The 24,133-nt window shown below is 38.5% G+C and overlaps 1 protein-coding gene across 3 annotated transcripts in view; it reads right to left on the reverse strand.

The window, feature by feature from the left end:
• The window catches only part of ANGPT1 (angiopoietin 1), a 148,756-nt gene extending 131,050 nt beyond the window's left edge, over positions 1–17,706 (reverse strand). For all 3 annotated transcript variants that reach the window (XM_063300267.1, XM_063300268.1, XM_063300269.1), the window contains exon 1: positions 17,372–17,706. In XM_063300267.1, coding sequence (XP_063156337.1) covers positions 17,372–17,668 — 297 coding nt within the window. In that variant the 5' untranslated portion in view covers positions 17,669–17,706. The remainder of the gene's footprint in view (positions 1–17,371) is intronic.
• Between the last annotated feature and the right edge of the window lie 6,427 nt (positions 17,707–24,133).

A 24,133-nucleotide genomic window follows, 5' to 3' on the forward strand; every position in this document is an offset into this window, starting at 1 on the left:
CTGCTAGTAGCTGCAACTAACAGTATCCTAACCAAATTGTTTCCACTCAGAGGTCAGCATTTCCATCCATTATGCAAGCAGTACCTCAAGAATGTAAGACTGGTCCCCATGAAAATCAACACAAAATCCTCATGACATACCTAAGGGCAACATCACCTCAGAAGCTTGCTACTAGACACATAGACCGAGCACAGATTATTCTAGGACACTCATGTTTGAGATTTCTTCTGCTTCAGAATATAACTATTTAACTATCTAAGGCAAGTGATAACCTAGAATTTCTTTGCCTTCCTATAAAGCTAATGAGAGGATTAGTACATCATAATGTACATCTGTTCGCAACCCCCATATATTTGTTCTTAATGTCTTGTTCTCAATGTCTTTCACACACAGACACACACACATAAACGTACACAAACCTTTGCTGGAAGTTGCTTTATCCTTATTCAAGGGGATTCTATCCAAGGAAGATCACTAGGTGATCAAACATGAAGCCTCTCCTGATATATATAATCTGCCAATAGTAGCAGTGAACAAATAATGATCTATCCTACATTGAAGAATGTGGATGTAGCAACATGGCTTGTAGACCATGAATTGCTCATATATGTTCTAGATTCATATATGCAAATATGAATGTTTAAAAGCAGCATTCATTAAGAATATGGTAGAGATGAAGTGGTCTTGTATTTGAGAACCATAACTATGACTACAATGAACAATGAAGACATACTTTTAATCCTCTATTTTTTACAACCAAAATATTAATTCTCAGGAAAGGTTTTTTACTTCCTCCATTGATTCTAGGATGGCATTTTAAGTAGCACAATGACAAAAAAAAAGTTCATTCTTCTCCTAATTGGCTATTAAGAAAGTTAATACCAATGGATTCTGGAGGGAAGTATTCCTCCAAAGTGAATTTAACGAATTCTAAGATTTAAAAAGTTTCTTATCTTTTTTTTTAAAGTACAACACATCTACTGTTCTAATTTTGCAAGTATATTATTTCATTTAGGAAAAAAAAATCTACTAGGGATAGAAGTCACTGAATTTCTTAATATTCTGCTTAGATAAATTCAGAAAAGATCCATGTATTTCTCAGACATGCATATGAATTTAAATGCTGATTATCATAAGATATAGCTTTGTTTTTGTTTTCCAAATCCATAGGACCTAAGTTTTACTTAAGTAGACTTTTATATGTCTATTTGGGACTTATTTAGCACTTTGTAAAAGGAAGTTTGGGTAAACAAAGAAATGGTTTAAGTCTTCCTCCCAGTGTTTCATTAACTGTGGTTTTTGGAAACACCTCTCTTCTTTGTTTTTCCAAGGCAGCAGTTAGGACCACCTGTTTCTCATAATAATTTTCCCCAGGGATGGGAGAGTCAAACAGAAATGGAATTCACTTTCCTAATTTAAAATAGTTGATCATTTTTATCTGGTTTAATCTTTTATGCAAAGTCCATTTCAGGTCTTCCCAAAATACAACTAGCAGCAAGTGATCAACCAAGGGGAAGACTGCGGTGACTGGTTTGGGAAAATGAAAGGCCCTCAAGCAACAGAATTGTCATAAGTAATATAGCCCATATTTTAGGACATATATTTTAGGACATATATAAAAAACATGCCCAGCTTGAAAGCTAGTTAGCTGAAGTTAAGTTACATATGTTCTGGAGTTTCATGTACCACAACTTTCTAACTTTAAGTAGACCTTCTATTCCTGAAACAAGATTCTGTTGCACTCTGATGTGAATTCATCCATTCACTTTGGCAGTGTTTTCTTGACATCATTCCACTGGCCTGAAGCTCAGTTTACTGCTGGAATTTTATTCTGTTCCCACAACCCACAACCCCACCTGTAACTTACATTTTATTCCATTATATTTTAATATATACTAGTTTTCAAGGACTGGAAACTTCAATTCTTTACTGGACAAATTAATAGCACTAAATGAGGTGACACCTCTATGAAATGGGTATCTTTGAACAGAATAACCAATTCATTAAAAAGAATAGTACAGTAAAGTTACAATTAAAATATTCAGATAAACTTAGTTCAGATTTTTAAAAACATTTCTTGCCTCACAAAAGTACAAAAAAATACCAAACCCTCCAAATGCACTGCTAAATTTGGATTCTATTTTGTTAAATTATATTTTGACTCTTGCCCTTTTTAACTGCATGTATTCTTCAGGAATACCTCTAGACTGCCAACGTTATGAGTTTCATCCTGAGGGTTATATCCCATAATAAAGAACCCCCGGTTGGGGCAGATAAAATTGGCATTTTCTACTTGAATTTTGCATGTTTAATGAGAGAGAGAGCATAGATATTAATCACAGCTCACATGCCAGCATGCACTACAGACTCTAAGTCAGCAAAGGACACAGCTGAAGGAACTTTCATACCAGTAATCTCTGAACTTGTCTGAACAAGCTGAGAAAGTTGTCTCATTCATTCAGCAACAAAGGAGATTCCCTTTGTTTGTGTACTTAGCTTGCAGATGTCTATCTAAACCTTCAGTAGGATCCTGGGGAACCTCACAAAAAATTACAGTAAGTTAAAACGAAGAGCTACACCCAACTGTGCATTTTTGTCTGGGCAACAGGGCTTTTCTTGACTGTCTTCCACTGTCTTCTATCCATCCTCTATGCATACATCAAACATGCACTATAGAATTCTCCAACTCTCCCAAGCAGATATTACTGGGGGGAGGAGGGGAGTGCATAGGAGGGAGCAGGAAAAATCCATTTTGCTTTCCAATGCTGTACCACTGAAACAAACACTAGTGAAAACAACTAAACATATCAAAATACACATTGTAAATTTTCACAATATAAAGGAGTAGTATGAAAGCAGTCCACAGAAACACAAACAGGAACTAAACAGCATAGAAGCAACATACAGAAGGCTGAAATAGTAGACTAGTGGGGATTGAACATTCCAGTGATGGGTTCCTTGACCCACATCCTGCTGGTTAACCAAATCTTTCTGTGGCATTCATACTGCGCTGACCGAGGTGCTGACTGCTTCAACTAAATGCTCTACAGCAAGGGCAGGCAACCTGGTAGCCTGCGATTATTTTGGATTATTACCTCCCACCATCATTGAAAACTGACCTTGTTTGAGGAAATATATGCAACTTGGTTTTCATAACTTCTGGAGCTCATCAAATTAATGCTTTCTCTTCTGCTATTTTACTCACCTACACAGTTTTGCAGCACATCCTCAGCTGAGACTCAGTAGTTCCATATCTAGCTAATGTCTACAACTAGGTGAAATAATAGGCAAAATATTAAGGGCAGTTGCCTCAATGGGGTGCTTTGTGGTGTCTCCTAACCTCTTCTGATATTCTTCCAGCACTTGCAGAATCTGAAAGAAGCTTTCATGCAGGTGCAACATACATAGGCAGAAGCCTAATTTAGCATGCAAATCCTGGTGGACATTGCAAAGAGGTTGCATAAAAAGTGAGGAAAAAAAACAGCCACTTTAGAAGTGAATGGGCCACATTACTTCAAGAGCAACTTTGAGATGATGCTTCATTTGATTTTTCACTGAAGCAAAGAACCTGGTCAAGGATTTGCACATTCTTTTTTCAATAATTTTATGTTACTAAATAATATCCAGACTTTGGGATATTTTAAAATAGACCCATTAGAATCAATAGGGCAAATCATCACAATTAGTTTACATCCCTTTAATTTTAATGAGTTTATTCTAAGTATGAATAAGCAAACCTGATAGTATTTATTTCACTCAGTTTCTTCATTTCCTGATCGTGTGTTCATCTTAAATCGTTTCCATTTTAGATGGCAAATGCAGCATAAAAATGCTTCTACAAAACAATTTGTACAGGAATATTGCCATATATATATTTCTCATAATACATGCATTTTTGTATAAATTTTTCCTAGTTTGCACTTTTTGGCATGAAATCTTTTCCTAATGTTTTTTATATTACATGCATGTTTCTCCTTAAGATATGAATTTCATTTTTGTTGTTAAGGTACTGAGTTGCAATATTTGAGATATCATTCTAGTTTGGATATAGATCAGGAGGTAACAAAATGGTCTAAAGGTATTTTCCTTCCATGGCTAATTCTAAATATCTTTAGATCTGGCTCCAACCCACTGTAATAAAGTCTTGACGTACCCAAGAGATGATGAGGTAAATGGATTTTTAACTGAACAAAACCAGCTCAAGTAGAATTCTTGTGTACCTCTTATCTAAACTCCAAAGTTTATTTAAAAAACATTTTTTACAATGTGGAATAATCCAATTAAAGACAATGAAGCTTCAGCCCTTACCACATACAAAACAGAAAGTAATTTTGATTTATTGTAGACTGTTGTATGCATACTATAGTGTAAATACACACACACACACACACACACCAAACTTCTCAAAAATAGGAACTGTGCAAGACATTCTGAGATCCTTCCAAAGCAGGAATGAGTTATATGACAAGATTTAAAACCACCCAGACATTTGGAAGGCTGAGGGAATCCATCCTGTAATTAGCTGTGAATAAAAATAGGATCAGTTTACAGATATTTTTTTAATATTCTATCATATTAACTTATTGCTTTGTGGGCAAAGAATGTAAGGAAGTTTTGCTCAAATTCATGTAATTTCATTCAGGAGAAGGGAACGTGACTTCTCTGTTATTTTTGGTCTACAACCCTATCCTTCTTCACCAGTGGCAATGCTGTTTGGAACTGACAGAACTGGGAAGTCCAGCAGACTTTTGTGGGCCATGTGTTAACAATTTGTGTATTTAGAACACAATCTTTCTTATTGCACTCTGTGTGAGAGTTGAAAAAAAAATTGCAGACTTTCACAGTTCAATTTTCACGAAATAATGCAGAAATGCTGTAAACCCACCCACCCAATGTTTCCATGATAAGTGAAGATATAAAAATGGTTATTGATAACCTGGTCAAGTGACTCACTTTCTAGTTTCAGCCTATCAGGGAAATCTTAAACATGTTTTCTTTCCCTTTCCCTTTCCCTTTCCCTTTCCCTTTCCCTTTCCCTTTCCCTTTCCTTTTTCTTTTTGATTGTTATTAAAGGATAAAAAGTTATAACACGAAGTTCTCTGACTATTCCCTGTTCCCACCTCTGACTATTCACCTGTTCCCACCCCTCATCCCTGGCCAGGAGCACCATTCCCTCTTCTCTAAATGTCCTGGAATAATGGGCATTGTGAATAGTTAAACTATGAATGTTGCAATGGAGGTCATTTAGATGGTTTCAAAAGGAGACTGGACAACATTTCCTAGTGGAAATTCACTCCCACCAAGTTTCCAGCTAGGCAGTATGTTAATCTCTAACCACAAATCAGAAAGTAACATCTGCCTGTTTGGGAAAAGATCCACATATACAAATTGCTTCTGTGCATGTAGTTGATCTATTTATTTCTTCAAACCAAGTACTGGAGTTGGAGGCATATTCTTAAAAGCTATAACTGAATCCCTAGGAGCCATTAATAATATTATTAGTTATGAAAAATGTAGGTTGTTATTACTGTTATTATTATATAGTTGTTATATATTATTATATAGAGGATAGAGTTACAAGTTTAAGCAAAACTTTCTTTCAACAACTTTTCCCAAGAGTAGTATGTATATGATGTTCATAACCACTACCTCAAAATCTGGATTACAGCAGCCATACAGACCAGAAAGTAAAGAAAAAAGCTAACAAAAATAGGAAAAGGACATGGTTCCTGGAACTAGACTTAAGTTCTTTGAGCCAAAATATCTGTGTATGAAACTATCAGCTTCTTATAGGATGGAATCTATGTTTTAGCAGCAGTGGTTTTTCTCTACCCACACAGAATCAAAACTAATCAGGATTAAAACAAAAGCTGTTTTTGTTTGTTTGTTTTAAGGCAAAGTTTATGTCCTCAGAAATATTGCATCCCATAAATATCTGCCCTTGAAAGAGTCCCTCTAATTCTTTACCAGCATGGTGAGAGATGATGTTCCAAACAGCTGCTTCTTAGATTTGACCTGAACAAGGCAGCCTATTTAATCCTCAGATGTATCTTTAGGAGGAGAACTCTCACATATTGGCTGACAACTTTAGACTATGCATAAATAAGGCAACTGAAAGGGCAATTCCTCCCTCTGTGGCTTGGAAGAATGCTATCTGAAAAGTTGTTTAGAATATAGCTTGAACAGATATCCCTGGAACTTTTACAGCCATTCAAAATATTTTCCAAAAAGATCAAATATTTCAAAGGACAGCTGTTTATAAGCTTCTCAAATTTTCAAGAAAAAAGGCAGGCCAGCTTGGTGGTTGTTTCAAGGACAGATGATTAGGGAGAAATAACTTCTTAATGCTGGTTGCCATACAACCTTATAAGATATGGAAGTCCTACCAAGATCTCAATATGTAATAATTTAAAAATCCTTAAGAACATACTTTGCCAGCTACAGTTCGTTTATTCATCTTAAAACCTCTCTTAAAAACCACTCCTGTACAACTCTTGAAGCTTTGAGAGGTTTATATGGAATTTCTAAGATGAAAAATGTTAAGGAAGGAAGAACAAAGGAGAAAGTATAAATCACAGAAAAACACAGGAAAGAGAGTATAGTACCTTTGTGTTAAAAAATTGTGTTTTTTAAAATGTTTTAAATATTTATTTTGCATTCCTCATGGAATCTACCATTTAAAATACTTTGTCCTTCCATTCTTTTGGAGACAGTCTACTCAGAAATAGGATGAATTGAAATATTATTCAATTTTAGGTGTATATCAGTTTCTCACTTATTTTTCATTAACCAATCTTTTCTGATTCTGGATTAACCTATAAATTATATTTCAAAAGAACACTTACCCATTGGCTTAATAATTGAATATTTTCTCCAGAAAGAAAACCCTTTTTTAAAATATACTATATGTATATTCACACATTTTAATGTATTTGTTTCAATGGGGGAACTGTAATGAAAAATGAAAGATAATTGTATTCTGATCTGATAGCCTGAAAAGTATGAACAAGTTTATTCAGTGAAAAATGAACAAAAACTATTTTGAACTCTTAAAGATTGTAAAAACAAACACTAATCATCAGCAATAATCATAATGGATCTGGAGCAAATAGGGATTCTCTTGGTCACAGTATAACACAATAACACATATCTGCTGTTGCTATAGATTATAATCCAAAATTTGATCTCTCCCATATGGATCTCTGAATGAAGCAGATTGCCCTATTTCTTTAGGACTGGAGAGACAACATGGAGATGCAAAAAAAAAAAAGTATTTTTTGTTGCAGAGAACAAAAACAGTTGGCTTTGTAGAATTTCATGCATGCTATAAGCATTGGATCAAGGAGATGCCAAAAATTAGGTGTTCCAATACTCTTAATTCCGGTGGGACTTTCAACAATCTAAATGCATGTACAACTGCAGCTGATTTCTAAACAAAAGCCAGAATGATACATTTACCTATCTTATCCAACTGCTGAAAACTGAAACTCATGCCAGCCAGCTACTCTTTGTTGTTTGGCATCTTGCTATGTTTACAGTGATGAAATATTCTAAATAAACTGCAGACTTTCTCAGATTAAAATATTGTTAGGTCTGTTTCCTGATTTGTATGGATCTAAAACCCTGGATTAAACCAGGTTCTAGTTCCATAATAATTTAAATACAGAGGATCCTATGTCACTAGAGCTGTTCAAAAAAGGTCTGTTTGAGACCAGTAAGGGGCCACTAGAAAGATATACTAGCAAAGCACTGAGGAAAGAACAAATGGATGGTACAGGAGATGGGCAGTGACAAATCTGATAAATAAATAAAATAAATAGATAAAATATGGATCTTCTTCAAATCCTAGAAAACATTTGGAAAGACCAAAGAATTATGTTGATTTAAAAGGATCTGAGATTGGCTTTTTGCTTAAGAAAAAGCCTTTTCATATTACCACTTGTGTATACATGCATGTGTTTCAATTGCTGCCAATCTGTTGGTCTTTACCATCAATTTCCATGTTGGGCACCCCAAGACTTGTTGTAAGCATTTTGAATTATATCTGTGGAATCCTGGTATTTGAAGCAATGAAGCCCTTAACAACTTTCAACCACATGAATCGAGGAAAAATGATGTGAATGTCAAAAGAAGCCAATTTTGGAAGACCAACTGCATTGATTTTTGCTGGGGGGTGGGGTGATTATTCTATAATTGCAAAGTCATTGACAGCCTAACTCTCTTCTTGGCTAAATGTTTCAATGGTTCCAACACAGGCATTAGGGGAAAGTATATTCCTTACCCCTTCATAATGACAGCTGTGCCATGGAGACACTTTCTTCTAAACCAGAAGACAATACAGCTTTGTTTTGCTTTTTTAAAGCTCAGTGGAACCATTTATGCTTTCCATATAGAAGAAGCCAGCTCCTCTCCTAGCATCTTAAATTCAGACTAAGTACCAGCCACTGACATATAAGGACTCTATCAGGAAACTAGGAGAGATACCATAAATGAAAGGATCCAGTACCAGAGCAAGTAGGTCAATAATCTCACCAAGGTAAAATATTCCTGTACATTAACGGGAACAGAATAGGAATGAGAGGAAATGGGAGAATTCTGTATATCCCCATTCTGCATATCATTTTTCTTAAATGTTGCACTCCCCAATTAACATTCACATAGACACATACAGCACACATACACACAAGAATATGAGGGAAGGATTTGTGCAAAAAAAAGAGATGGCCATAAAAATAACATAGCAAATACTTTATGTTAGGAAAGTTTGCTTGCAAAATGGCATAGAGAATAAAGCCTATTAGCAGAAATGTGCATGGTATTGCCAGTGATTTTTTGTGTCAGGTTTTGCCTTTAAAAAGCCAAACAAAACAAAACACTGACACAGACATGAAAAGGACTAAATCAAATTTTAAAATCAGATTATGAGCGTAACCAAAATGGGTAGATGCATCTATTCCTAGAACCAAGCAAAAGTAAGTCTATAGAAGCAGTCAGTAATGGAGGCTCAAATGGAATGACCCTGACTCTTGCAACTCATGACTAGGGACCACAAGTGGGCAGGAGAGTGCAGGTGGAGAGTTGAGAATTTGCTTCATTGTCTATCACTCTGTCTGATGTTTGTCTATGAAACTGTTAATCTGAGTTACTTTCTTCTGCCTTTTTTTCCCAAGCAGACACACACAGGGCATATGCTCTTGGACTCTCAGCCTGATAGCATCTAACTAGCTACATGTCATCATGTATTTCCTTCACTCAACCCTATTTCCCATTCACATGATTTTCAGAGACCCTATAATAAGGCTTCCCTCCTCCATGACCTTATCACAGATGAGAGGGCTGACCTAGTGTGTGTCACTGAAACTTGTCTGGGTACTGCTTTCAAAGATGTGCCCCTGTCATGAGTAATGATGGCGAGCAGGAAGGGGCTCCCATCCAGGGTGGAAAACGCATGCGTAGTACTGAGGAATTAAGCAGCCATTCAAAGAGACACAGATCAGGCCCACCTTAGCTTTTGGGGTTTATATGTCTGGGTTTTTCCCACGCTTATTCAGTTTGTTAGGATTCTGTTTATGTAGCAGTAATAAACACTAGAGAACTACTCCTTGTCTCAGTGTGTGTCTCACTGTTAGGACAGCCCCCCTGGGTTTTGGGTGTGGCATCAGCCAAGGCCCCAGGGCAGGGGTGGAGGAGTAGCTATGGTCATCCTATATAGAGGCACTATTCCACAGATAAATGGACGCAAGACACTATTAAATTGGGCTGTGGGGATCAGTAGGGACTGTTGTTATTGTGTAGCAGCCTCCCTACTGTGTAGCAACTTCCCTGCTAAAGTTCCTGGCCTCCAGGAACTTTGTCTGGAAGGCTGTGTGGGTTTGGATGGGGAAGAACATGCTTCAGCTCAACCCTAGTAGCTCTGAGTTTTCAGGCCCTGGTTCTGGAGACTTTCCTCTTTTTTGCTCTGGATATGGAAGTGCTACTGCAAACAGAACTGGTGCTCAATTTGGGGGTCCTCCTGGACTCAAGCTCCTATTTAAGGAACAGGTAGCAGCTGTGGCTTGGAGGGCTTTGCATAGCTTCATGCTGTGCATCAATTGTGCCCTTTCCTGGACCTGGAGGCTCTGCTGACAGTCACTCATGCCTTAGTCACCTCCTGAGTGTACTACTGCAATGTGCCCAATATGGCGCTGTCTTTGAAGAGCATATGTAAGCTGCAGCTGTTTAAAATTGCAGCAGCATGGGCAGTTATGAGCACTCCTTGCTGTGCGCACATCATACCTCTGCTCCGTGAGCTGCGTGGACTACCAGTATGCTTCCAGGTGCAATTAAAGGTGCTGGTGGTCACCTATAAAGTCCTTTATGGCATACAGCCTGGTTATTTGTGGAACCTGCTCTCCCAGATTATTCTTACCCAACCCATTAGATTCAGCAGAAGAAGCATGTTACAAGTCATGTCAATTAAAGAATGTCATCTGGTGGGATCCAGAAAGATCCCATTGCACTTGGCCTGTGGAACATCATCCCCCCAGGAGATCAGATTGGCTCCAATCCTGTTGGCCTTCCACAACATGGCTGAAGACATGGCTGTGTTCCCAGGCTTGGAGATCAGATTGTCAGGTTCAGCCCATGAGATAATTATATTAATTGTGGTTTGATTGTTTTTTAACCCTGGCTAGCTGTTATGTATTTTATTTTCACTTGGTTGTGTTTTTAACTGTTAGCTGTGCAGTGCCGCCAGAGTGAGATGGGCAGCCATATACTGTAAATGTAATTAATGAAATAAATAAATCCTCCTTTCTGTTACCATTATAGAAACTCCAGTTAGATGTCAGTTGTCAGATATGCTGATTCACTCACACAGTGTTTCACATTTCAACATGAGGACTATCAGTGGTGGCCCTCAGTAGCTTCTTTATGATGTTGTGCATAAGGCATAGAGGCTCTTCTCAACAGTGCACAATGAAACTGATACAAATAACACATGGCATAAAATGTTTGTGTGTATGTTTGTGTATGTGTCTGTGTTGATCCTGCTCATTGCATTTGAAAGTGTATTAGCTGCTCTACCCATACATCTGGAAACAAAGAGATTAATTTATTTTTAAAAATACCAGTTAAGTGTCTATTGTCCTACCAGCCAAAGGATCTTGTAAAGGCTGCTTAAAGGTTCCCATTACATAGGAAAGAACTTTTGATGCTCAGGATATCCTGTTTGTCTTAGCACACACAATCATTTTGATTTTAGAGCAGGATGACCAATGCTTATTCTTGCAGTGTCACATATGAAGAAAAATCAGGTGGTTAAGCAGTCATATGGTAGGAAGGATAATACCACCATCAATGTAACAGAGGTAGCATGGGAAAACAAGTTCACAAAATCTTAAAGTAGTGATATTGCTGTAGACGATTTGCTAGGTCAGGAGCTAGAGAAGAATGCAAAGGGTCACTTCATACCTGAACTGGGGATCACATAATCAACCCATGTTGACATAGAATGGATGAATTAGGCTGGGATGGTTACTGAAAATTTCTGTAACCAGTAGTTTTGCATAATTCAGATGGGAATGTTAGTTCCATTATACATGTATTATGTGAAATATTAACATGCTCAACCTTTGTTCAGCTTTTGCAGCTCTATTCAGAACCACTGTCCACAAACTGAAATGAGATTAATGATATTGCTAAATTCCATAATTTCCTGATTTGGAATGCAGTCTTTAGAGACTTCTAGTGCTGACCTCCAAACATGGCACTGTATAATTTCCTAGTTTATTCATCTTCTTTCCCTATATAGCAGCAAATTCTTCCTTTCCTCCTTCATTCCTTAAACATTTAAGAAGCCCACATTATGGCAATGCTAGGAGCACTACAAAATGCATTGTTGACCCATATCACCAAAAAATAAAGGAAGAGTGAAGGAAAGGCAGAAGTTCATAGGGTGAGAGGCAAAGAGGCTGATTCAGATTATGCTCTGCATCATTAGAAATGAAATGAAGCCTGAAAAATATTTATCATTAGAAAATATTGTTCTCTACTGTCTTTAAAAAATAACAACAGTTTTCTCTGGGAAATGACTAGTTTAATAGGCATCTGTTCCTAACCACCAACATGACAAAATGACATAAGATCTGCCCTTTCATAATGTACATTATGAATATGTTTTGTCACTTGCATCGCTTTGCCATTCCATGGACATCTATGTTGGCATCTTAGAACACTAGGAGAGTCCTGGGAAAGCTTGGGAACATTACAAGCCTCTTCCCCATTGGCCAGCCAGGCTGAAGTAGCCATGGTTTGGCCACTGCAGTCAGTCAGTGCAAAGGGTGTTCCATGTTGCCAAGTCTTGGTGCTGATTTCTGTAGTGGAGAAGTTTGCTTTTTCAGCCACCCTTTCTCTCCAGTTCTTTGTCTTGGAGGACTGGGTAGGCAATATGAGATAGTTGCTGGGATTATGGAGTGATTAGTTTATTCAAGACTGGGTCCATCTTAGGCTAAATCTAACTCCTTTAACTAATTGGGTCAGTGATCACTTTTTGAAGTTCCTACAACAGATGTATTGTTGATTTGATGTATCGTGGGAATATGGCCACCACTTCTCAAAGGGTACTTAAAGGATATAATAGGGAGTTCATTGCACACCAACCTGAACTCTTTAGTGGAAGGTGGCATATGAAAGGGACAGGCAGACAGACAAGATAAATTGTCAAGTGTGGTGAGAAAAAGGTGATGTCTACATTCAAGAAGAATTAAGATTTCCTTCAGGTGTACATCAGATCTGTACTTAGATCTGCTCTCAGTGCAGATCTGCTCCTTCTGTGGCATTATAGGAAATAAGTGCTAAGGCAGTGCATGAAAGGAAGACCTGATTGCACAGGATTCGTGATGGCACAAAGCACTGTAACTTTGCACAAGATGATTAAAGTAATTACTCTCTGAACACATTTCTGTGTTTGCACAATATACTGAGCTATAAACCAGCTACTATATGGTGAGCTTCATATAGCCTAAAAATATGAAAACAAAACTAAGTTAAAGCTAAGTTTAGCATGCTCTAAATGTATTAACTAGGCCTTTAAACTAAGTTAGGTCATTATATCCTATTATTCACATGGGAGCAAGTTTTCTACCACAATCATAACAGCACTGACCTACCATCTTCCTTATTAAATATCCTTAGCAGATTCCATAAAAATAAATAAATAAATACAGTGTAAGGGCAGAATCACACGTGAACCATGCATGTATGTTTTTAATGTCCAGTTAATCAAGGAAGATTGCACAGGGATACCATCAAATTTAAAATATGGGGTGAGGGAATCAACAAAGGATCAGAGTGCAAAAATAATAGATAACATCTTCAAGTAGATCTGGGAAATAGTCCTGTCTGCAACCCTGAAGAGCCATTGCTGGTTTCTGCAGATGAGAGGTAGACAACCTGTTGCCCTCCAGATGTTTTGGACCATATCTCCCATTGGCTACATCCAACACATACATTAATCAGGGGCTATGAAAGTAGTCCAAAACTTCCATAGGAAAGTTACATTTTGATGTAACTCAATTGATATCTAGGTATTACATGCACTATGTAAAGCAGCCATCTCCAAACTAGCCCATCCAGATAAATTGGACTTCAACTCCTATAATTCCTAGCCAGCAGAGGACATATGGGAATTGAAATTTATCACATCTGGAAGACACCAGCTTAGGAAAAGCGCTTGCACAGAGAGGACTAAATGGGTACCATACATACATCTGCACAGTTGTGAAGCTATTTGTACTTCTATTGGTACCATACATTTGGGTTAGTTCAGCATGGGAAAAAAATGCTGAATTGTTGCCAAGCTAAAAATTTTCAGACAGCTATTCTTTGACAAAGTTTAAACACTGAAATTACAACCTAAGCATTTCAGTACTGCATGACAGCCAGTTATTGCAAGAAATAAAAAACAGTATGTGGTCTGTTTAACACTGTTAGAACAAACATGGCAGATATGGAACCCAGCGTTAAACAGTGAAGGAAGTTATCCTTGTTCAAATAAATACTTTGAAGAAAAGCTGTAAATATGTTTACTAAGAATCTTCTAGTAGTTTTGGCAAAAGGAGACGATTGTAGCTAAACCGAGTTGTCTTCGAGCCAATCATATCAGCACTAATAATGGATATGCAAATTTCATTGGACAATACTAGAACATAATTGCTTACAGTCAGACAAGGAAATCTTCAGTTTGATTTGAATTGACAGTTCTGTACAAGAAGAGTTTTCAAATATTTATTTTGTTTTTCCAACATTGGAACTTTTTTTTTAAAAAAAGATTAAACTACATTTCTTCCAGATTAGCTAAACTAAGACCCTTACAGTGTCAACTTCCTAGTTAAACAATGCATGTTTCAGTTTCAGTCCCCTTTCCAAAGTGTACAAGACTGTGTTTTGGAGATGTGTGTGTGCGTGAGTTCACGCACTTGTGTGTGTGTTTGGGAGAAATACAGTGTGCGTGCGTGTGTGTGCGTGTATGACATGTTCTAATGCTAAACAGTTTTAATGAATGTGATATATTGCAGCAACAGCTCAAGAACACAGACACAAGTACTGTGCAATACTACATATATATGTGAATATATATTGATGTCTTGGATCACGGCCACAGGAGCAGCAATGTTTCTCATTTACTCAGTCTGTGGCAATATATTTTTCAAATAGCAGATTACTAGAAAGGATGGCTTCAAAAGTCATTTGTGAACATAAGCCTGCACTTCAGCGCACATCATGTTCTCAGTTACATATTCTTTGCAATTAAAATTAATGTCCCAATGTCCTGCATTGACAGCAACAATGACACAAATGGACTAAAGCAAGCTTTGGCCACCTAAGGCCGCAGAGACACCTGTGGCACCCTAACTATGTTTTAGACTTCCAAATGTGCCTATCATCATAGTTGCCAAAAGATGGCAGCTACTTTCCCACCATTTTAATGTGGGAAATGCACACAAACACAGAGTATATTGCCAAAAAGAGAATTAACATAATTTTAAATAAAAGAAACTCCCTATTTGATCCTCCAACCCAAGGGAAAAAAAATCAGAACTATCCTAGTTCCCCACTCCCTGCAGCTATCACATCTGTAAAATGTTAAGTTGGACCCTGGGCATCAAACATTTTCCCTCTCCTGGACTATGAAGAAACTGTTATAAAGTAGTCAAATAGTGAGATAGAAATGACTCACACTGTATTCTATGGAATAGCATTGCAGAAAGATATGTGATGTTTATCCACCTGCTAAACATTTTTAAGGGAACTCATGGGAAACCTTTCCCCTACTTTCTAAATTCAGAGAGCCCCTGAAGAACAGCAAGTCTTGCTTGCTGTTAAGTGTCTGCTCATCACCTATCTTCTCTTAAAACACGATGGTCAGCTGCAAATCAAATGATTCCTCCCCTCCCCAAAGACTCGTGTTTTTTTTTCTCTTTGCAAAGTTCACAAGCAAAAGAGTGAGCTTAGTTCAGTCCCTAGTGGTCAATTGCAGAACACAAACAATTTCCTAGACATGGTTTTGCAGGGCAGTTCTTTTCAGAAAGAAAAGAGGAAAGCAAAAGGAGGATGTCAACTGCAGAGGAATCTTCTGTCTTGCAGAAAGATTTGTGCAAGACTGCTGTCAATGAATAAATGAATGGAGCTCATAACATTTCAAGGTCTCACCCTTTGCTTGAAAGCCTCCTCTTGCTAAACTTGGATGTGCAGCTTCAAGATGCAGCCCCATACACACACTGAATTAGGAATCACTCTTGTTGAGTTCTGTGGGACTAATTCCCTTTTATGAAGAGAGAGAGGTAATGCAGCCCATCATATTAGGAGCCATCTCATCAAAGCATGAGAAACGTGTAGTTTCCACCAGAACAATTCTTCAGATTGCTACCTGTCCGTGGAGGTGAACAATTCCACCTGACACCATTTTAGAAGAGATCTTTGACAAGCCTACCTTTATGTGACCCTAAAGTACATTTTGTCATTTTCAAATGCTTGAAGGGTTTGACTGGCAAAAGGGGAAACAGGCTTCCTCTCTGTTGCTTCACTGGGTAGGACTAGAACAAGTGAATGCAAATCAGGACAAGATTTTGATTAAAACATTGGAATGAGAAATGTTCCAGGGTGGCACAGACTGCCTGAGATGCTGGAGGCTTTTAAAGAGAGCTAGACAGCCTTCTTTCAGGGAGGTCCTTGTATGAGCAATGGGCTGGCCTGGATGACTTCCAAACCCACTTTCAATGCTATGATTCCATTATAAATTAAGTAAATGGTTACAACTTGCACTCTTAGGATGAAATTCTATGTGGTCTTCTTGTGGAGTAAATCTTATGAAACACATTTGGAACCTACTTCCGAGAAAGCATCCTGAAGCCTGCTGCACAAGCTTATTTTTCAAATTCATTTCTGGTTCCTGTGAACACATAATAAACCACTTTGGGGAGCTCTTAGGATAATTAATGAATGAAGAGAGTGTGGAATGCAAAACACAGAGGAAGCCTCCGAATGTTCATTTAGTTGCTGAGAACTGCCAGAGTGATTGCAAACCACTTAGGAGGGGTGCACCGCAAGCATGATTCAAAGTATGAAGAACCCTTAAGATTAGAATTAATTATCAGTTGGCCTGAGTAGAGAAATGCTCCTGATTTCTCCACAGTTCCACAAAGGCAGGCACAGTGCTTCCTTCCAGCCAAGCAGTTCCACTGAAGCACACATCTAACATTGCTAACCTGCATCAGGTTTTTTGCTTAAATGAATGAAAAAATTATGAGAGGAGGCCAACAGTTTATTTCTGCAGTGCAGTGCACTAAATAGTTAATTGTACTTCAGACCTAGACATTACCAAGCTAGCGCAATGTCAAAGGTTGCTTCAGTGATAACGGTTTCAGCTAACCTTTGATGCTTGTTGTCCCATGCAAGCAGCTTTATTTTCATTAAAAAAAAACCTCTAAGTAGTCTAACAGATCTATACCAAGTGTCTACGGACTAAGAAACTGATCATATTTATTCCAATTAACATGGAAATCATTCCTAAAACACTTTGTAGAATGTACTTATTAAACTACTTTTAACAGTCAGCACACCAAGGTATCCACCTGACCGTTGGTCATTAGCTACCTAGGCTGAGTGTGCCTGAATTTCTTTAAGCCAGTTGGGAAACAAGCCAACAAGCCAACATCTGCCAATCAGTCATCAAGCTTTTTTCCCCAGTTATTCCCAGGAGACTGCATTGCAACATTTTTCAAGTTGTTCCTGCTGAGGGTAGCAAACATAACATCTCCATGAGATCGGGACATCACGCAAGCACCCAAGGATCAACGCAGGTGTTTCAGCAGCCCCAAACTGAAGATCTTACCTTTTGCAGCCACTGAGTGTAATTTTCCATGACATGCTCCAGCCGCTGCAGTTTCTGGGAGGAGAAATCTGGTTCCATGTGAGGGGCATCCCTCTGGAGTGCATTGGTGTTGTATTGGTCAGAGGCGCTGTCACGACAGTTCCCATCCTGTTCAGGAAGTATGAATGTGTAGGTGCACTGGCCATGCTGAATCCGATTATACCTCCGTGCGTTGGACTCTGGAGCCCGGCGTGGACTACTGCAACTTATGTGCTTCAGAAGAGAAGCAAGGAACACAGACCAAAAGAAAATGGTCATGTTACTAGTCCTCTTCTTTCCTGCTCTTGACACCTTTAACCAAACCTTCTCCTCTCCTCTCCTTTTCCTTCCTTTTTTTTTCTTTTTAATATTTGCTTTGCCTTTGAGGATTTCTTTAGGGAATTACAAGATAAAGAAAAAGAGAAGAAGATTCAGAAAATAATAGTGAGCTTTTAAAAAAAAATATTTCAGGAAATCTAAATGCTTCCTTAGCTAAAGCAGGAGCAATTTATTGCATAGTAGCAGAGATTTATCGTTTCCTCTCTGTTATATTTCAGCATGCAGTCTCCTGGACTCAGCTGCCCAGGCATACCCTCAGAGTCTGTCTTCTACTCTAGCTGCGGCTGAACTGCTATTTTGTCGGAGACCTCAGCGTGTTTTATTAAGGTTGTACATTCAAGCCAAGTTGGAAGCTGGCAGCTTTTCACAAGATGACTTGACAGGAATGTGTGTGTGAGTGTGACCGGGATGCCTGATGCATTTGGCAAAGAGGGATCATCTTACACTCTGGCTTGAAACATGCCCTCAAACATGTACGCCTGCTTAGCTCCTCCTGCACACAAGATGACTGAAAGTTTTGCCTAAGTTGAACAAGTCCTACAGTCCACCTTAATAGACTTCCTACTTGGAGCCTGAACTATTAAAATGTACTTAGAGGGACCAAGCTTGTTGTAATCCCTCCCCAGTAAACATTAACATACAGACCACTGCACATGGAAAATATCTGTTGCTGTCCTAGAATGGTTATGAGACTGTGTGACTCTTTTAGGAAATGCTAAATTGGAGAATGAATTGTCAAATGAAGGAATAAAAACTGAGGTTGCCAGTTGCAGCAAGACTGTTTCTTTAACTACAGCAGAGGAACTCTGCTGTATCAGAGATGTCATCAAATGTGTTAAACAGTTCTTAGGAAAAAGCCATCCCTAGATAATTTCTTTGCATGTTGCTACAAGTTTGATAAAGTGCTTGCATATTTAATGTGGGAAATGCAAGTGATAAGACATTTTTCTCTCCGTTGATCTCAAGATTTCAAATACTGAGACATTGATAACATGAATTTTATTGGACTTGCACAAATAGTATATGTATACTTTAAGCTTTTGAGATGGCAATTTTCCCCTTGCATACTCCTTTATTATGTGACTTTTTAAACAGAAGAGATGCTTAAAGCAACAATGACAGACCACTAATTCCAGCTGTGACCATGTATCTGCTGTATTGCACAGGATTATGAGCAAGAGATACTGAGAATTCCCAAACAATCAATTTAAAGAATTATCCCACCATTGCTATAACAATATACCGTAACACTCAACTTCTTAAGAGTTCTATCAGCACTGCAATGGCTAGACAATGCTACAAATCATGAGTGTGGATAGTCTCATACCTTAATTTATTTATTATCTATCTATCTATCTATCTATCTATCTATCTATCTATCTATCTATCTATCTATCTATCTATCTATCTATCTAATCTGGCAGCCCAAGGCAGGATAGAAGGTTTCTCCTAATTTTATCCCTAGAACAATCTGTGCAATACATTGGGCTGAGAGACAGTAACCATCTCAAAACCACATAGTGAGCTTCTTGATCAGGTAGAAACAACTGGGTCTTCCCAGTGCAAAAACACCTTCATCACAACAACACATTGGCTGTCAGTGTTCCACTAATGCTACCAACCTATAATGGCCTGCATGAGGGTATGATGTGTTCTCCCAGCAGGACCACTGTCTTTTTATCAGCATCCCAGTATCATGTAGCCAGTTTCTGGTCTCTGTGTCATGTCCAGTAGCAACTTTTACAGAACAGATTTTTTTTTTTCATGTCATCATTAAAGTTGTATAAACTAGAGCAGTCTAGCAGAAGATGTGGGCATGTTTCATGACATAACTAGTTTCATGACATAACTATGGGGAATAAATGCTTCTTGGGGAATAAAATTGGAGTATGATCTCAACAGAGTTTTTATTCCCCCGATATAATGTGCTTTCAATCAGATGACTGCATGGAGTTGTTCAAACATGAAAAGCTGTATTAATATATGGTTCTTTATGCCACTGGGAATCTTGGGTTTGCAGTGTTTGTAATCATGTAAATAGACTCCTATGCACATATAGTCAAGTAGATGGGTAGAGCACATGCAGTCATTCCATCCAATATGGACAGGTGCTCTGAGTGTATAGTGACTCAATTTATAATGCTTAGATTACAGTCAACTAACCCAGTACAGATGACCCAAGTCTGCATGCTGGCAAAGTGTATCCACTGAGGCTCCACATTCATTATACAAACACAAGTAATGTGCAGATCATGCACATAAATTCAGCACATCGAAATTGGAATGTGAAGCCATCAACTATGGTCCTGCTTCTCTTTCCACAAATTGACTAAGCCCACATTACTCACTGCATAGATGACTTTTCAACATTATCTCAATATTGCAAAGCAACCAAGTTATTTTATACAACTAGATCAACTATCAGCCAGAGAGTTGTCTCTGGTTGTGCACTTTTTAGCAGCTGTCAAACTATATATTGGAAAATCCAAAATAGCCACCAGGTGTATGACTGATGGGGCTACAATAGCTGGTGTTCATTTTCAATAGAACTGTGCAAATGATCAAGGACATTGTTGTTGTTTAGTTTTACTTTCTGCTTTTCTGTTGTAACTGTTAGATAAACAGTACATAGACAAAATGTGTGTAACTGTTCCAATTCAGTTTCTTGTCATGAAAAAATAAGCAAAAAACAACTAAAATTTAAAAAAGAAAATCCCACCTTAAAAAACGTTTTACCTTTAGGCGTCTTAGGCATTAACTTGGCACATATCTGGCATAGTTCCTCAACAGCTGGCATTACCACTTTTATTAAATTCTGTTGAGTTGAAGCTTTATTCCAAGGGTTGGCAACTCTTTTATGTTCTTGGGTGCCATCGTGCAATCTCAACATGGTGCAGAGGTTCAAGAAAAGTAAAAATTGCCCCAAATCACACCAGCTTGCTCAGCTTATCTTGTGAAATCCTGTACATGTACCTAAATCTTTTAGTTGCTTATTGTTTTTAATCTGAATTCAATTTAAAGGGTCCTTGAACACCCTTTAAGATTGATGGCCTTTCAACTGAATGGATTTCTAGTTGTCCCTATCACTGCGCTCTCCCCATTGGGCAAGTTTGATTCAGATGAGTTATGGTCAGTAGTTCCCTCTCTCAGCTTCCTGCACAGCTTATTCAGAGACACAATTCAAAATACCTGAAGAGGGATTTAGATAGGCATCAACTGTATTGACTTCAGGGCACCAAAGATAAAGTTATTCTTCCAAGACATTGAATACAGTATATTAATCTGTTAATGCTGAATTTATATGCTGCACAGCAGCATTTTAAATTCTCTGGCTGTTGCTTTGTCTACTTCATTTCATATTTTAATGATTGTCTTTGTTTTATTGCATATCTGAAGTATTATTCAAAATGTTTGTGGTAATTACTGAGATTTAAATGTATTATAAAATGCCCTGGGAAAATTTTACTTTGAAGGATGGTGCACACATTTTTAAAGCAAAATAAATATAAATAATATTTCCTAGAAGATTGCATGAGCAGAAAATTTAACTTCTTTGCTGAGTGGTCCTGGTACCAGAACCAATCAGCAAACCAGCATTGGCCAATAGCTGTTGATAGATAGCTTCTCCCACCACTTGTCTTTTTTGTAGCAATTAAATTTGTTCATGCAAAGACAAGAAATTGTATTCTCTTTCACTGTCTGGAGGGGCTAATCAGATCTGATTAATGAGGTTGTGACTGAGGATCAACTCAATCTGTTTGGGTGGCCATTCACTCCAAACTTTCCTGGAACATACAGTATTCTTCTAGATGCCACACCTTTCCAGAAATGCAGGAAAAATTGCTAATCAGGGATTTAGGGGTGGAAGTGATTGGATTTGCTTGTGCCAAGAGCTGCAGGCAGTGTGGAATGGAGGTAACTGTGGGATTGTATTTGCTGCATCTTGGTGAAATGACTTCTCATTCCCTTCATGGACAAGTAACTCAGGGTTCATAATCATGACCCCTCCCATGATAGGTTGCATCAGAAATGCTACAGGTCTTAGAATAACTTTCTTCAGGGACCAAATAAATTAGAACACAGAAACTCATATACTGTATATGATGAATGTGTGCAGCAAGAAGGGCCTTTGGTTATTTGTTGAACTCAGATAAAGCTCTTTTAAAATTATTTTCTCTAAACTAAACCAGAAGACCCCAATTTGTATTAACAATACTGTCACATTTTAAAGGGATTGTGTGAGGTTTGAGCCCGCTTCTGACTCCAAAAACAAAACTTATACAGAGTCAGAAGGGGAAAACAACACTCACCAGGAAAAATTTGGAGAAACTGAACCAGGAAGAGACTTAGCAGAGCGGGAGAATTTGCAAACGCAGTTTGGACAAACTCCGGACGGGGATTTGAATTCTCCAATCAGCACTCGAGACAGGAGAGCTGAGAAGCGTGTGAATCAGAAGACAGCTCGATTGGCTGCAGAAGAGAAAAGGTGTGGAAGGGATCGCTTCAAAAGGCAGGTGCACGAGGAGCAAGCTGCCGGAGACAACTGATCCTTCGAAGTCACAGCGTTTGCAGAAGAACCATTACCTGTGTTGGAAGCCTTGCCTGTAGCCAGAGTGGAACCAGAGCCAGCATCTTCTGCCACTGCAGAACCATCTTCTGCACAAGCCACTCCAGTAGAATTCTCCTTGCTGTCCCTGATGAGCACAGCCTTGCATCCAGCTGCAAGCCTCATCACATCACTCCAGTACTATTCAGGTGTGCTCCCAGATTCAAGCCTTGCCTAGACTCTCCAGTCCAGTCTTGCTTCCAGATCTCGGTCTTGCCTAGGTTCTCCAGTCCAGTCCAGCATTGCTTCCAGTACTCAGCCTTGCATAGACTCTCCAGTCCAGTTCAGCCTTGCTCTCAGATCTCAGCCTCGTCTAGACTCTCCAGTCCAGCCCAGCTTAGCCTCCAGAGCCAAGACTTGCCCAGAGGTTCTAGTCCAGTCTTGTCTAGCCTTCATGTGTCAGCCCAGTCCTATCTGCATGCCAGTTCACAGAAACTTGCCTCCAGTTTCTGCCTTGCTACGCACCCTAGCTTCACCGAGCCTGACAGTTTCAATCAGAGAGTTAGCTGAATTCTGCCCTGCTGTTCTGCCACAGTCTGAACTTGCAGCCTTGCCTGTTCATCCATCATTGCCTGGGTGGTCTTGATTGAAATTGCTTGCCTTATTTATTCACCAGGACTTTACTGTTGTAAATAGTTGTTTCAAATAAAGAGTTTTGATAATAATTCTGCGCTGCTACTGATGACTGATTATGTGCCAACAAGTTGATGTCAACTGTTAGTGATCACATAGATTTTCTCCATGAGGATCTACCTCTAACCTGGTTTTTAAAGTCTTCCAATAATGCACCAATTGCCCCGGTAACTTAATCCATCCACCTTGCTACTAGTCATCTTCCTCTTTCTTTCCACCTTTCCCAGCATTAAAGTTTTTTCTAAGGAGCTAGGTATTTGCATAATGTGCCCAAAGTAGGGTAACTTGAGCCTGGTCATTTGTGCCTCAAGTGAGAAGTCTAAGTTGATTTGTTTGTTTTTTGGGGGGTGTCCATGGTATCCTCAGGGTCTTCTCTAAACCAAAGTTCACAAGTGTCAGTATGCTTCTGATCCTGCTTCTTCAAAGTCCAACTTTTGTTTCCATAGAGTATCACAGGGAATGCCATTGCTTGCCTTATTCTGATCTTTGTAGGTCTAGACACATCATGGCAAGTGAATGTCTTTTCCAAGGCCTTCATGACTGATCTACCCAGTGTTGTGGCATATTTCTTGACTGCTTGTTCCTTTACTGTTGATGGTTGATCCTAAAAAGCAGAAGCTATCTCCCCTTAAGTGTCGTCATTGTCAGTTCTAAGGCTAGTTGTTCTACCTGTTGTCATTAGTTTGGCCTTCTTTATATTTAATTTGAGCCCCCTTTTTTTTTCACCATGCTCCTTGACTATTATTACTAGGCCTTGCAGATCCTTTGCATTTTTGGCTATTAGAGTAGTGTCATCAGGATAGCAATAGTTATTGATATTTCTTCCTCCAATTGTAAAGTTACACTCATCTTCTTCCAACTACTAAGTGGCAACAAAAAACTCTTTGCTGTAATCTAGTTGTTGTTTCAACTAGTCCTAGATCACACAACCTACCTCTACTGTATCTCTACCAAGCCTTCCTTAAAGTCCCTGATCTTCCTTGGGATTGGGGAGATCTTAGTTTGGAGAATGTATTAGGAAGTAGCATTAAAGAACCTTTTGAGAAGTCTAAAAAAATATTGTTTATGATGGCAGAGAATTGTTTTCATTGAGAGATTGTGGGATGCATAACTAAAAAACTTAGTAAAGATTTCTTGTTACTGGTTTCCTTTACCTGGAGAATATA

Source organism: Candoia aspera, chromosome 3, assembly GCF_035149785.1.
Source record: "Candoia aspera isolate rCanAsp1 chromosome 3, rCanAsp1.hap2, whole genome shotgun sequence".
Lineage (NCBI taxonomy): Eukaryota > Metazoa > Chordata > Lepidosauria > Squamata > Boidae > Candoia > Candoia aspera.